The following is a 15340-nucleotide window of genomic DNA, read 5'->3' as shown; positions in this document are numbered from 1 at the left end:
TTAATAAAATATATAAATATATTATTAAATAATGTATAAAACTTATATTTCTAATTATATTTTATTTTTTATAAATAAATTTATATTATATAATAATAAATTAAAAAAAAAAAAAAATTTCTTGCAAAAAATTCATTCTGCTCTGCACCCGGATGGGAAATGCCCTGCCTCGATCTCTTAACTCTTGTGAGATAGAGATGAAATGAGTGATTTCCGCCTCTGATTTCCCCTGTTGTTATTTTTAATTACAATCTAACTTGTAATTTCTTTATCAATCTAAATTATGGACTGAATCATTTTAATTAAATAATTTATTAAATTAATTAATTAATTTAAATTTAAAATATTTAAATTAATTTGTGATGCGAACAGAGTAGGACTTGGGAGGTGATAGTCAAAGTCGTTAATCAACAGCTTTACACGGTGATTTATGGTGGCTTCATTCGAGAACGTGCCCGAGCTAGTTGGACGGCGCACACACAACACGTACAAAATGGAAATGAGCAAAGCAAGCGTTTGGTCTAGATGAGTGAATGCCGTCGGACTCTGACCTACTATTATTCGAAAAATTGAAAATTCATCATGTGCACGCAACACAAAGCCAACTCAAACGGCTAAGGGTCAATTAGACTGACTTTTTATTGTTTATTTTTTTTTTAAAGTGACTTAACAAAGACTATTCTTCATTTCTTGGTCCGAAACTTTTCCGGACCCAGAAAAAACTGAAACCTTTTAAACCTGTATAATCATCAAAGAATCCTGAATTTACCTGTATAATCATTAAGAATCCAGCTTTGCAATTCTCTTTCTGAAGATTCTGTTCATAGGTAATCCTTTCTTCATCTCTCTCTCTCTCTCTCTCTCTCTCTCTCTCTCTCTCTTTACTGGATTTGGTACTTTGATACTTTTTTGTTGTTGGGTTTTGGATTGATAATTGTATTGATGGAATTTGCTGGTGAACAATTGAAGAACCGCAAACAATTTAAGTTATATCTAAGCTGTATATTCCTGAATCTTACAGGGAACTTTGACTCTGTTTAGTTCTTTTCTCTCTTAGCTGCAATTATGATATACCTAACATTTTAGGAGGATGAAGCTTGCAGCTCTTCTCATTCTTTAGTGGTCCATGCCCAACTGGGCGATGCAAGTTAAATTCCCATTGAAAATCCATGCTGGGGCCTGGGTGCCAAATGAATAAAATTTGGTTCCACTTTTATTTTGGAACTGTAGCTTGTATAAATCTCTGTACATGTGATCTTCATCTGATGGCCTCTCTGATGGAGGCTCAACATTGAACAAAAAATCCAGTTGGATGAATGGTGCACCCTTCTTTTGTTATGTTTGAACAATATATCATCATTAATTAGTAGTAATGCATTTCTTGATGAAATCACATACATAAGTATTAATTTTGTGTACTTGATATTGCTTCTTTATAAAATATATTTTATTTTGATGTAGGCACAGAATTCCTTGCAACTATGGGGAATGGAGAATCAAACTGTGATTATCCTCGTGATGATATTTTGCAGCAACCCTCTTCTTATACAGGAAGTTCAATGGATGATTACTATCAACAAAGGCAACAGCCACAAAGTCCACAACGGATCACTTCTCATGCAGGAAGTTCAATTGATCATTATTATGAGCACAGGCAGCAACCACAACAACCCGCTTCTTTTGCGGGAAGTTCAATGGATAACTATGAACAACAAATGAAGCATCCAACATACATAGCTGATAATTTCAATTCTCTTGATCAGGTATTGACTGTCATTCATGTACTGAATTGTGGAGATCTGGAAGATTATGGATATTGGAATTCTTTGCACTTAAGTTTTTTTAGCTACAGAGCTTCTTTTTTTCTCTTGTCCGCTTTTCTATTCTGAACTGATTCTCTTACTCATCCTGATAAATGGAAAAGCATATAAGGTGTCTCTTATGAAATTTATGGTTGCAGTGGTGTCATAAGGTTGTAAAGCACAAGCAGCACAAGATGAATGGAACAACTTTCAAACTGGACAATTATTTAACATAACTGATAAATGACAGCGTGACACAGCTTGTAGGGAGAGATTTGAAATTTTAATTCATTTCAAAGGTGTTATTAGTGTTTTTTTTCTCTTAAATGTGAAATATGTCAGAAATGTGAATGCTGATTTCTTATTTTACTCTAATGGTTAATGAAATATGTGAACTTTGGCGGTTTGATTGTTTTGACGGCAAACTCAAATAAGTCTATGTTTATGATTTTCATTGGTGATCTTACCCAATAAAACTTGTGGCTTCTAGCTTTCTAGTCAGCATTACATTGTGGTGGTATGTTATTGAGATTTCTTGGAAACAAGAATCTAATAGACTAATAGAGCTGATCTTAAGGGAACTAGTCTATAATCCTAAATGATTAACAATGAAATCATTTTCTCACATTGATGAGGTAACTTTGTTGATTTTCTCATCGAAGTTAAAGTAGAAAACAGATTAGATAAGGAGATGATTCTAAAGACTTCAATGAGGGAAAGAGCAACAAAAGGTCTTAAATTTTCAACAAAGCAGTTCTTTCTGTAAAACTCTTATTCAGCCCTGGGGTTCATTATGTTGAGCTTTTTTTTTAGGGATATTTTGTTGGAGATTAATTTAGCAGCTAAGGATTATATCTAGAATAAGGTTAAAAAGTTAAACCTTTGTATTCCTTCTTTTTTATTTTTTTCCCTCTTCTCAGTTTTCCTTAACAGTGAATGAAAAGCTGTACTAAGGTTAATACACACACACACACACACACACACACACACACACTAAGGATCATATCTAGAATAAGGTTAAAAAGTTCAACCTTTGTATTCCTTCTTTGTTATTTTTTTTCCTCTTCTCAGTTTTCCTTAACAGTGAACGACAAGCTGTACTAAGGTTAATATATTTATATATAAGTGTGTGTGTGTGTGTGTATTTTGGGTTGGGGGGAAGTTGGAAGGGAATCACCTAATCTTTATGTGCATTTTTATTATAAATCCGCTAAAGCTGATGAGTATAATATTCTATTGCATGTTTTTTCTTCTATTTACATGATGTCCTTGTACTTTTTGTACTTCTATTTCTCATCAATTTCCTCAAGTTGGGATCAATTGTGCTGCAAAGCTCAGAAAAGTGTCCCCATCTTGTTACTTTAACAAATATATCACCTACTTGATGCGCCTTCTGTTCGCCTATTCTCTAATGAAGTGATCTATCTTTTGTTCTTAGATCCTTTGTGAAAACCCAAGATTGTTTGCTGTATATGGCTAGATTATCAAACACATTCTTGTAGGTTATTGCATGAGAATCTCATATCTCGTAGAATAGAAAACCCAATAACAGCATCTTTGTTATGTATCCCCAGGTTATTTCTGCACTAAGAGAAGCTGGTCTTGAATCATCAAATTTAATACTTGGTATCGACTACACAAAGAGTAATGAGTGGACAGGTGATTCTTCTTTCTCTCCAAAACCTAATATAATTTGTGATTTTATGAACTTTAATGAGTGGAGGAAAAAATTTTCATTCCATTGAATATAGGCAGATATTCATTTCATCGTAGAAGCCTCCATGCAATTGGGAGCACACCAAACCCCTATGAACAAGCAATCTCTATCATTGGCGGTACTTTGTCACCCTTTGATGAAGATAATTTGATACCTTGTTTTGGATTTGGAGATGGTTAGTGAAACTTTATAGCTTCAATATATATAGTGAATATTTTTTTGGATTGGTTATCTGTTATCTGATTTTTTTTTTCCCATTTCTGTTCTGGTAGCATCAACACATGATAAATATGTATTCAGCTTTTATCCTGATCATCGACAATGCCATGGTTTTGAGGAAGCTCTTTCCCGATATAGAGAGATTGTTCCATACCTAAAGTTGTCAGGTTTTTGACAATCTTCACCTTTTATTTGTTTTCAAAGTTTGATTTACTTCTTTCCTGGAACTTCCTTTGCTGTAGAGTTTACAGATCTTTTCTTAGAGCTGATAATTCTAGTTTTAGGCTCGTCAGATGTGACTTCTTACAAATTTCTATTTGGAGATGAACAATTCCTTGGATATTAGAAGTCCACATAAAAGTGAGTCAGTACACCTCATTTTGATCGGGGAGGACATCTTTGTCAATGAACTAAAAAGACTTCTACATTGTTCTAGGGATTCATAGGAAACTTGATCTATTGCTATTCATATATGTGTTATGAGAAAAATCTTTGAGTTGGCTTTGGAGATGGGTTTAGAGGGAAAGACAAAATCCTCAAACTTCCTTTACCAGAATTTGTATTTTTAACACCTATTTTTTTGTCAAAATAATTTATGAGCTGGCTACGTTGTCACTTGTTTTTTATACACTTGTTCATCTTTCAATTCTTTGGTCAAATGCATTGCAATATACAGTAGCAGATCTAGAAAATTTTGTCAGTGGGGGAAGCTGCACACATCACATACATATATTTGTATGAATAAAAAAAATTAACATATGCATATAAATAAAATCAAGAATAAAACGGTTACTCTACACACTGAAGCAAAAAGAAGTAATTGAAATCTTATTAAATAAAAATTATTACATATGCATATAAATAAAAATTACAATAAATCACTAACTTTATGCAGTGGGGTGTAGAGAGAAGTAATTGAGTGGGGGCAAACTTATAAAAGCACAAACTCTACACAGGATTTTTAGAAGTCGTTGGTGGTAGTTGCCCCCCAATGCCTCCATGATCGACCCTTGGCAATGTAAATTTTGTCAAAAAGTTTTTTCTTAATGCAGTAAACTACTTTAAAAAAAATCCAGTAAATTGAATGATTATTACTTATTACATCTGATCCTTATTCAGTGTAGCTACTAGTTTGTGGAAACTTTCAAATAGATCTATATGTTGCATCCATTTTTTTTTTCTTCTATGGTTATGGCAAGTGCCTGTTAGTCATGCTTTGTACGACCTCTGACTTGAATTTTTTTTATGAAAGACCAGATTTGGTCAGAGAATTGATAATGACCATTCAAACCCATGCCTGTAGGTCCAACATCATTTGCTCCAATTATTGATGCAGCAATTGACATTGTAGAAAACAGCACTGGACAATATCATGTCCTTGTTATCATTGCTGATGGGCAGGTTCTTAAATGCTTTATATGTCCTCTTTGGAATCCTTTATTGAACTCATCTCAGCTTCCTTCATTTCATGATAGCTGCTGAAGTTTTCAACGTTTGTGTAGGTTACTAGGAGTCCTGATATTCCACCTGGGAGTTACAGTCCGCAAGAGCAAGCGACTGTGAAGTCCATTGTTGCTGCTAGGTAAAGTAATGCTTTCTGAATCTCAAGTTGTCATTTGTGCTTTTCTTACCTTCTTGATTCTTGGATATTTAACGAACAGCCAATATCCTCTGTCAATAATTTTGGTTGGAGTTGGGGATGGACCATGGGATGCAATGGAACAATTTGATGATAACATTCCTCAACGTGCATTTGATAACTTCCAGGTATATTGGACAAATCTGTAACTCTTGCACAACTAGTTGATGAAACATGTCCCCCCCCCCGCCCCCCCCCCCCCCAAAAAAAAAGGCAATATGACTGGGGGGAAATCCTGTGAACAATTCTGATTATAATAACCTTAGTTGGGATTAAGTGGGTAGAAATAGGAGCATATTTAGATGAATATTTTTGTTGGTGTGGTTTATATCCAATTTGTTTAAAACTGGCATTGAAACAATTCTATTCCACATAATGCAACCTTTGCTAAGTATTTTCCTATTCCAACATTTGAAAATTGATTGTCTTACATTATTAATTAAAATTGGTAGCATAAATTGTCACACCTTACCCCTCTGTAAGGCATAACATGATCTCGTAGAATACCTAATGAATTACCGAACTTCACCTACCGATAACTCATTAAGTACCCTACAAGAGATTTTAAAACAATTTTCTTATTTTTGTTAAGTGGTGAGCATTTTCTAATAGGTATTAAAACATTTAATTGAAATTAAAAACTAGTTAAAACTTTTGGCCCATTTTATTTTTTCGCAAATTTTTTAAAAATTTTGACAGAGTTCCGTCTGTATTTTGAGAAAACAGTTCTTCAAATACCTGAAATAAAAGCACTTCCAAAAATTTTTTCAACCACTACTTCAATTTCACAATCAAACTCAATCAATTTCAACAACGCTACAATCATTTCAATCAATTTCTCAAGTTCAAAATTTAATAATCCTCAAGGTACTGTCAATCAATTTTATACATTCATATTTCTTTAAAGATAAACAATTTATATATACATCATACAAAAATTTATATTAAGAAAATCCAAACTAAAATTTATTACAAACTTTACACAAGCTTTGTACAAACTGCTCAAGACTGAACTTACATGTCCATACATTTATGTGCAATACATATATCAAAAGAAATATTTACAGGCAAGGTATAAATTATACCCGATGACTTCAAGCTGATAAATCCTCAATCCTCAGCAGCTCAGTCTGCTGCTCCTCTAGTCTCTATATCTGCGACAGCAATAAAAGCTATCGCTGAGTACTAGGACTCAGTGGTGCACAACATACTAAAATAATCTTTATGCAGAAATAAAATCACATTTATTCAAAATTTGCACTGAGCATACGAGTTAAACACAAAACATAATTTATGAGATTTTAATCCCAAACAAATTCATTTTGAAGTATCAAATCACATTTCATAAAACCCACAGTTAGTTCATGCCATTCGAAACAAATAGAATCTCAATAGCCAGAGGGTAAAGAGAAATCACTTCACAATGCTAGCTAGCTCAAATATATGGATATCCATTCACATCCTCTTCTACTGGCACACCTCAACACTTCTCCAGAGAAGGAATCAAAATTCGAAACTAATTACCCACACTAGCGTGCTAGTGAGGTGTTCAAATATATGGTCATGACACTGTGGTTTCAAAACTTATCTTAGCAATTTGCTAAACATTGTCATTTCAAATATACACAATAACTTTCACAATTTAAATCAAAACATCATAAATAAGGTCACAATAAACTTTCAACAATTCAAAGCAAAAGTAAAATGCATATTTCATTCACTTTATCAATGAATTTTAAAGCATAATAATGTTGTGCACAAACCTCAAGCGAGTCGCCTCTTGCCCTTGACTCGGTTCCTCGGGTTCTTTCCCGGTATTATTTTCAACTGAAACACACAATTTAACAGTGTTTCAGTACCATAACTTAGCAAAATCCAAAAATAAATTTAACTTCACTTTTACCTAGCTCTAACGTGTTAAACTCGCCGTTCTTAAAATTTTGTGTTTCGGGGTTACTATTCATTACACTATTCATTACACTATTCAAGTCAAATTGTTGACTTTCTAAGGCTTAATAGGTATGAGAATTTCAACTTCACCCACATACTACATTTTGGTCACTAAACTTGTTGGTTTTGGTCATTTTCTCAAAATTTAGGTCTTTTAGGCAAAATTGCCAAATTTTCAGTTTTGGTGTCCCTAGTTGCACTGTTCCATTGGTCATCTTTCTGTTGGAATTTGTCAAAACTTTCTTCATAGAAAATGTTCCTATTGTCTTAAGTTTATTTTCCTTTTTGAATCACTCCAATTGGAGTTTTGTAGCTCAAGTTATGTCCAAAATACAGTTACTGTTAATGCTGCAGATTTTAGTTCTGGGAGATTTATTGATCCAACTTCATTCAGCAATTTGATCAAGTTAAGTTCATAATTTGGTCTAATTTTCTTCATATGAAATGTTCTACTATGTCTTAGGTTTTCATCGGTTCAAGAATCGCTTAAATCGGAGTTTTCTAGAGAGAGTTATAGCCATTGAAACTTTACTGTTCATATGGTAAATCTGCAGTCCTGCAGATTCAGTGATCCAACTTTGCTCAGTAATTTTATTGGGTTAATGGCATAATTTGGGTTGATATTCTTCATGAAAGTTTTAGGTCTATATCCCATCTAACCACTGGTAAAGTTTCAGATCATTTTGACCTGTCTAGCTCAAGTTATGACCAAATGAACAAATCATTTGGTCAGTTTATACAGAGGCAGCCTGCAATTTTTCAACTTTGGTCAATTTGTTCACTAGGTTTTGGTCACTTTTTGGGCATGCTTCCTAAATGAAAATTGTGTCATTTAGTGTCTATTTTCATCCCCAATTGGTCACATACCAATTGGACTTGTAAAATTTCATTTTTGGTCCCTCAAAAGAAATAGCATGACCACACTTCCTCCGAATTTGGCTTTAATTCCAACACTTCTAACACACTTAATTAGGTCTCAAATGACCATTTTTTACTTCTCATTAGGTCAAAGACACCATTTACCACTTCTTCATATTTTTGGTCTCTAAACCCTAATGTCCAACACCCTAAGTTGCCAATTTCTTGCATTTAGTTACTTTCAAACTCTTTAATCATAACCACTCATTAATTCAAGGTTTATATACCCATTCAAGTAAATCAAACCATGCAAATCACCCTCCCTCTCATGCTTGCCGAAATTTCAGTTTAGTCCCTCAACAAATTTTTCTTTTCATTTTAAGTTTATTTCTATGTTCTTGATGCTACACATACACTAATTAAACTAAAAATTTGAAGTTTGCATTACTAACCTTAGGTGAAGTCTTTGATCCTCACTTGCTCTAAATTTTCTTCAATTCTTTGATGACAAATCTTCCTCTCAAGTGACTACATCAAGTTTTTGTGAAGCAAGTATGGAAGAAGTTGAGATTTAGTGAGGGTTTCAAAGTTTGAGTGTAAGCTTTAATGGAGTTAGCAATGGTGAGGGAGAGAGAGATGGGAGGCGGCAAGGGATAAGAAGAAGAAGGCTTTTTGATTTTTTTTTCTTTTCTTTTCTTTTGTCTTTTTATGTCTTAGGAAGACCCAAAAATCCAATTAATTAAATTCACAAATTCTTATTTTTATGGCATCATGCATGATGTCATGCATGATGTCATCACCTTTTTAACTTTTTCATTTTCTCTTTTTTTTTTTATTAGTTCTTTAATTTAATTCTCGATTCTGAAATTTTCTTTTCTCTGATTTTATTTAACAGTTAGGTCAAGAGTCAGCTCTTGGGGTCAATTAACCAAATTGCCCCTCGCCGGTTCATCCCGGTTTGCAAATAATTCAATATTTCTTCCGGCTCCCTGACCTAATTATTTGATTGGCTTAACAGTTTTTTTTCGTGATTTTCTCTTTTCCACTGTGTTCGTAATAGTCCTAAGGACCGCAGTGTCACATTTTACTGTTCGAAATTTGAGTTTAAAACGACTTCGCAGTCCTTCTTGAGACGGTCACCCATCACTGTGACTCTCGGCTCGTTTAACTTCTTATGTTCTGTTTTTCTTATTTATACTTAACTAATTGAACATTACTAATTATTTGTGTTCATAGCTTATCTAGTTGTCTTAAGTGTGGTTCTAATCCCCTTAATTGTCCGGACCGACACCGTGAAATATACCAGGCTATACAAATAGGGTGTTACATAAATTCTGATTACCTCCTTGTTTTTCACTTGTGCAGTTTGTCAACTTTACAAAAATCATGTCTGAGAACACACAAACATCAAAGAAAGAAACAGCCTTTGCACTTGCTGCCCTTATGGAAATTCCATTCCAGTACAGAGCCACTCAAAGGCTTAATTACATGAAGTAAGCACAAGTGCATTTTCTAGTTAATATTTAATATTTCATTAATTCTTGGAGTTGGAAAATGTAAACAAAATTTTCCTTGTGCAGTAGAGAATCAAGTTTAGCACAGGCGAGGCCTCATCCTCGTACAAGGCCTCTTCCTCCTCCACGTGAAGTGGTTGATCATGATAATGCTGTTAAATCAATCCCAATCATAAAAAATTTTGATGCAGTTGAACCAACAGCTCCAGTAGAACCGGTATTATATTTTCCATTTCTCCTAATTTTATTTCATGTTGAAATAATCAGTGGTTTTGAGTTAACTATTTCTTTTATTTAAGGTGTGTCCCATTTGCTTGACAAACCCAAAAGACATGGCCTTTGGATGCGGTCATATGGTAAATCACTTTGATCATATTATTCATCTAAATTCAATCTAAAAATGCAGTGGTGTTTGGAATAATTCTGATGAATTTCATACTGAACTTACTGAACTCATACACAACCTTTTTCCTGCTAGAGAAATAAGCATAATTAGGTTCATAGAACGGCCATGATCATAAGAAATATAGCATAGGGCAAAGTTGTGCAAGAGCAAAGAAAAAGTTCGAAGAAGCTGTGATACTTTATCAGGTAGCCTTCCCAGAAAAAAAAGGTGTGGGCAGAAAGGCAGAAAAGGGCAATCATGCTTGGTGACTGTGCCTCCCAGAATACTTATAATAAGCTTACTTCATTTTTAATAGTTTAATATATATATATATATATATATATATATATATATATATATATATATATATATATGTTGATTGCTTTATTCAACAATAACTACATCTTAAATAAGGAAATTTCTAATATTCACAAAATAGGAAGCAAATAAGCTTTTAAATTCTGATGAAAATAAATAATTCTCAACCCAAATGGGAAGATCGTAAACAGGAAACTCTAAAACACATAAATTGGAGAATTCAAAAGCAAAACCTAAACTATGGAAATTAAGAATCAAAATCAAAATATCTATTGAGTTTCATTTTCTTCTATTCCATTTCTCCCTAACTGGTTTGAGTTTTTATAATACTAAAGCATGAAAAATTGGAGTTAGAGACAATGTAGCTTTATCTTCCCTCTGTGGCAGTAAGATAAATGAAAAAATAGTATGAAATTCATTCTTTCTTTCAAAATCACCAAATTGGTTGGGACAAGTAAAGTTAGTCATCATTCTTTGATTTACTGGGAACAAGAAAATTCCCTATGTTTGCAATCTCAATTGGTTTTGCCATGCTGTCATTAGGTTTTCTATCTTCCTTTCTTAAGAATAATTTCTTACAATTCTAACATAGTACTTGACAAATTTATATACTTTATGCATCAAAATCAAATTTTGAGTACATTAAAGGTAAACCTTGATATTGAACAACATTTGTATTTATATCCTCACTTTTTCTAAAGTAAACTGAGTAGTCAACTTTTAAAGGTGTATATAATTTATTCCCTATTAAATTTTAGTCCTCAGATTTTAAGTAAAATAACATTTTAGTTTGTCACTTTTTATATGAAATAACAATTTAATTCTAGTCTTTGAACTTGTGGGGGATCAAAAGTTGGTCTCATTTGACAACTCAAGGATTAAATTGTTGTTTAAAGTAAAATCTTATGGACTAAAGTATGTGACATTTTAAAGGACAAAATCGTAATGAAAATTAAAAAAAAAAATTGAGACCATTTAGTTAATTAGAAAAAAAGAAAGCAGATTCAACCTTTTGCTGAATGTTAGGGAGCTTTTTTATAATTTATCCTAATATTTATTTTATGGATTCTTGTAAACCTAAACTAATTTTGTCAAATAAAAGTTAGGTTGAGACAAATATCGAAAGGAAAACTCAACAAGTGTATATTGAAAATCAAAACTGAATTATAGGATTGTGATTGTCATATTTTAAAGCATGGGATTGAACTTATAATTATCCAGTTTACAAATAAAATCAATGGTATGCTATAGCCACAAAAAAGCTCTGGTAATTAACTCGCATGGTTGGGTCTTCTTCTACTTTTAAGGTACAATAAGTGAGTGGGCCTCGAGTTCGAGTATCTCCATCTACCTATTATTAGATTATTCACCTTTATGGTGAGTAAGAGAGGTAGTCCATCAGTTGTACCTGGCCCATAGTGCCTTAATTGAATTGAAAAAAAAATTATTAAAACTCAAATAGTGAGACATTCATTGCATAATGAATATAGTGATGCAAAATTATAGAAAACGAAAATTATGAAATTGTAAAATCAATAAAATCAGAATCTAGATTGTGTATTCGTAATCGATCTTTCTTAATTTCCTTCCTTTTAGGACTGCAAAAAGTCAAGCATAGTCTTGGATTCTATATATATGCATAATTGTCATAAAATGTTGTGTACATAGGTTGATCTCAAGTGCTCTATGCATGCCTTGACAATCATAATTGTGATAAAAATAATACAGGGCTTTAGAGTACTTTTATGGGACATGTTGTGTTTACCCTTTTTCTTATTATTACCATTACTTTTTTGTGAAGACTTGCAAGTATTGTGCCGCAACCATTTCAATTTGTCCTTTGTGCCGAGAGCCTATATCGACACGCTTAAGAATTTTTACATGAGTCACAAGATGCTTCTGGTTGTTGATTATGGAAGAATAAAGAGAAGTGATATCATGGGAAGATGGCATTAGCTCATGAAACCATGTAATATTACAAGTTCATTAGGTTATCAAGGTATAGGTTTTTTTTTGTGGCAGAATGTCTTTAAGCCATAAATTGTATAGAAGTATGCTAGTGGGTTTTATTAAAATTTTTCAACAAATTTTTTATGATATATTTTGTACAAGTATCATCAAGATGCACCCATTGTGTTGGCATCAATGCCGAATAATTTGGGAAGTTTTAAGAGCTTTATGGTAAAATGCTTAATTTGGCTAGAGGGGGTATGTCTTTCGATGGTTATTTTTCTAGAAATGTTTGGAATTAAAATGTGACTAATATATTAGCGATTTTAAGATTTCCATATTGATATATAATTCATAAATTTGAAACTTCATTTGATATGTGAAATAGTTATAAAAAGATGAGATGGTAATTGCATTCTGGCATGTTATTATTATTATTATTATTATTATTATTATTATTATTATTGTTGTTGTTGTTGTTGTTGTTGCTGCTGCTGCTATTTGTATTTGCTATATCTAGATCTATTTAAGGTGAGGTTTCTTTCATAAAAACAAGAGAGATATTTGTTTACTATTTTTGACATATTTTGAGCCACAAATCTAATTATTTATTTGAGTTTTGCTGTATTATAAATTAGGCTTGTAGTGGTGCTAGAGTCTTCCTAAGAACTGTGATCAGTTGGAGTTAATTAATAATAATAATAATAATCCAGATCTCTCCATTGCCTAAATTTTATAGACAAGAAATTTAAAATTGTATATTTGACTTGCCTACTTTTCATACATACAAGAAATTATATATTTTATTAAATTTTTATGAAATTTTAAATAAAAATATATGAATTTTATTTATTTTAGGTGATTTCATTGTATATATTATTTTTTGGATTCATGACATATGGTGCTAGCAAGAATTTCTCCTAAGAAAAGAAAAGGGAATAAAGTAAAATTTAAGTAATATTACTATTTTACCCTTTATCCATTTAATTAAAATGAAACTTAAAATAGAGACAAAAAAAAAAAAAAGTAATTTACTTAAAAGTCTATTCAAATGGCTTTTTTCTTTTACCCTTATCTCCCCAATTTGGAGGGCATCACTGGATACTCCAGGGCATCAATAGTATTCTGCACATTCATTTAGCAAAACCTAAGCGTTAAATAATCAGGGCGATTTGCATTTATTTCAGTCAAATCAATTTTAATCCATTAAAATAATTCTTTTAATTTTAATTTTATTTAAAAAAAAAAATTTTTAATCTGTAATAACGTTTTCATATTGATTTATTTTTTTAATTAAAAAGCTATGATAAGGATATTCGAGCCCATACTTCATAGTGCACTTATTTACATAGACGATCCTTCTCTTCTCTAAAGATGTTACGGCCCATAGAACCATTCTCTCTACATTTCAACAATTGGTGGATTCCTATGAAATTATGTTATCAGAAAAGAAGAGCTCATTGACCCAAACTGATATCGACTTCCTTGGAATGAAGTTCAAAGATGGAAAATACAAACTGGGACCTCACCTTGCAGAAGAATTACTGATGAGCCCATTGACTGGACCCATCCCATGTGGCAAAATTCCCAGGACCCAATGGACACAGAGTCACGGGATGATTCCCAGGACCCAATGGACACAGAGTCACGGGATACCATTCAAAGTGCTGACCCACCATCTCCTGTACACCGACAGTGGCCAAAGGACTTTTTTGGAATCGACTCTGACGACTCCGACTTTGACACCCTCCCGGAACGTTACGAGACTCTGATACAACTTGAACTGAAAAGGATATCCTGTCCAGTCAGCGCACCAGATTCCCTCTTCTTTTCTGATAGCATAATTCCATAGGAATCCACTAATTGTTGAAATGTAGAGAGAAGCTGTTTGCACTCTTCTTGGGCTAGAGCCAAGTCTGTAGGGTTCATCCTGGGTGTGATGCTTTTGTCGGAAATTTGGGTTTTTCCACAAGGGGTGATAATGGTGAAAATATGCATGGGAATCAGCACAGGATCTCCAGACCCCTTCTCCCTCTGAAATTATTAATCTCACCTCTTCTCTTTCTTTCTCTTCCCCACTTCGAAGAACACTATCTTCCAGAGCACTGGTCCATTCTAGAGGCCTGAACATATTCTTTTGATAAAGATCTCCTGGAAGAAATGAGAGATCTTATAGATCTGGTTAGAGATCTAGATCGTCTGTAAATGTTATAGGGAGTGGATACTAATCCATAGGCTATTATTTGGATAGTCTCTTCTGAGAACTTGCTGGGATTTGATCATATATTAATTAATATTATTTTAAAATTTATTATTATTATTATTATTATTTTAAAATTTATTATTATTATTTCATATTGTTACAAAATAAAATAATATTATTGATAATAATTATTAATTAATTTAATCATAAAGATAAGTAAGGGAAAAAGAAGGAATAGAGGGTAAAAGGGTAATTTTATTTTTTCTAATATGGAACCATGCTATTTTAGGTTAGACCGACTTTTTTGAAATAAAATTAAAGTTAAGAGAGTTTATTTGAATAAATTAAAATTGAGTGATAGAAATAAAATAGTTGTATGATGATTTATACAATTTACCCAAATAGTTATGATAATTTTCTAAAAAATTGAAAGTTATGATAATTAAATGCGGACTATTGTAATCAAATTATATAGGCATTTAGAGTTAATATTCATTGCATTTTATTAGTATTTTGTTACTTTCATGTTTATTTTCGAACTTTTATGTTTATTTTCAAATGTTTTTAACTTTCTTTCAAATTATATGTTAAACTGGTATGATCTTTTGGTTTTTAGATTTTATCAAGTATGTTTCGATGATTCAGTAAGGCATAGATGAAATTGGAAAAAAGTTGGAGTATTAAAATGCAGTTTTGGGGTCATTTAAAATTACACTTCCAGTGTAATTGGAAACATAAAATTACATGGCCCATGTAACCTTCTAAGCTCCTGAAACTTCAAAAAT

General features: G+C 32.4%; 1 protein-coding gene across 4 annotated transcripts; it reads left to right on the top strand.

Moving 5' to 3' along the window:
- Positions 1-616: 616 nt before the first annotated feature.
- LOC110672105 (E3 ubiquitin-protein ligase RGLG3) lies at positions 617-12604 on the top strand. Of its 4 annotated transcripts, none has more exons than XM_021834778.2 (12): positions 617-827; positions 1462-1763; positions 3377-3461; positions 3554-3694; positions 3792-3905; positions 5042-5139; positions 5241-5320; positions 5400-5505; positions 9551-9678; positions 9769-9916; positions 9999-10055; positions 12204-12604. In XM_021834778.2, exons 2-12 carry the CDS (start codon positions 1482-1484, stop codon positions 12285-12287), a joined length of 1323 nt encoding a protein of 440 aa, XP_021690470.2. In that variant the 5' UTR covers positions 617-827; positions 1462-1481; the 3' UTR covers positions 12288-12604. The 4 variants fall into 4 exon arrangements, with proteins under 4 accessions (XP_021690470.2, XP_021690471.2, XP_021690469.2 ...); XM_021834777.2 differs by having other exon boundaries at positions 623-827; positions 1468-1763; positions 9766-9916; XM_021834776.2 differs by having other exon boundaries at positions 623-827; positions 9766-9916.
- Positions 12605-15340: the final 2736 nt, after the last annotated feature.

The sequence above is a fragment of the Hevea brasiliensis genome, chromosome 10, assembly GCF_030052815.1.
Source record: "Hevea brasiliensis isolate MT/VB/25A 57/8 chromosome 10, ASM3005281v1, whole genome shotgun sequence".
Taxonomy (NCBI): domain Eukaryota; kingdom Viridiplantae; phylum Streptophyta; class Magnoliopsida; order Malpighiales; family Euphorbiaceae; genus Hevea; species Hevea brasiliensis.
Note: the sequence above shows the minus strand (reverse complement) of the source record. Positions and strands in the feature narration are given on the sequence as shown.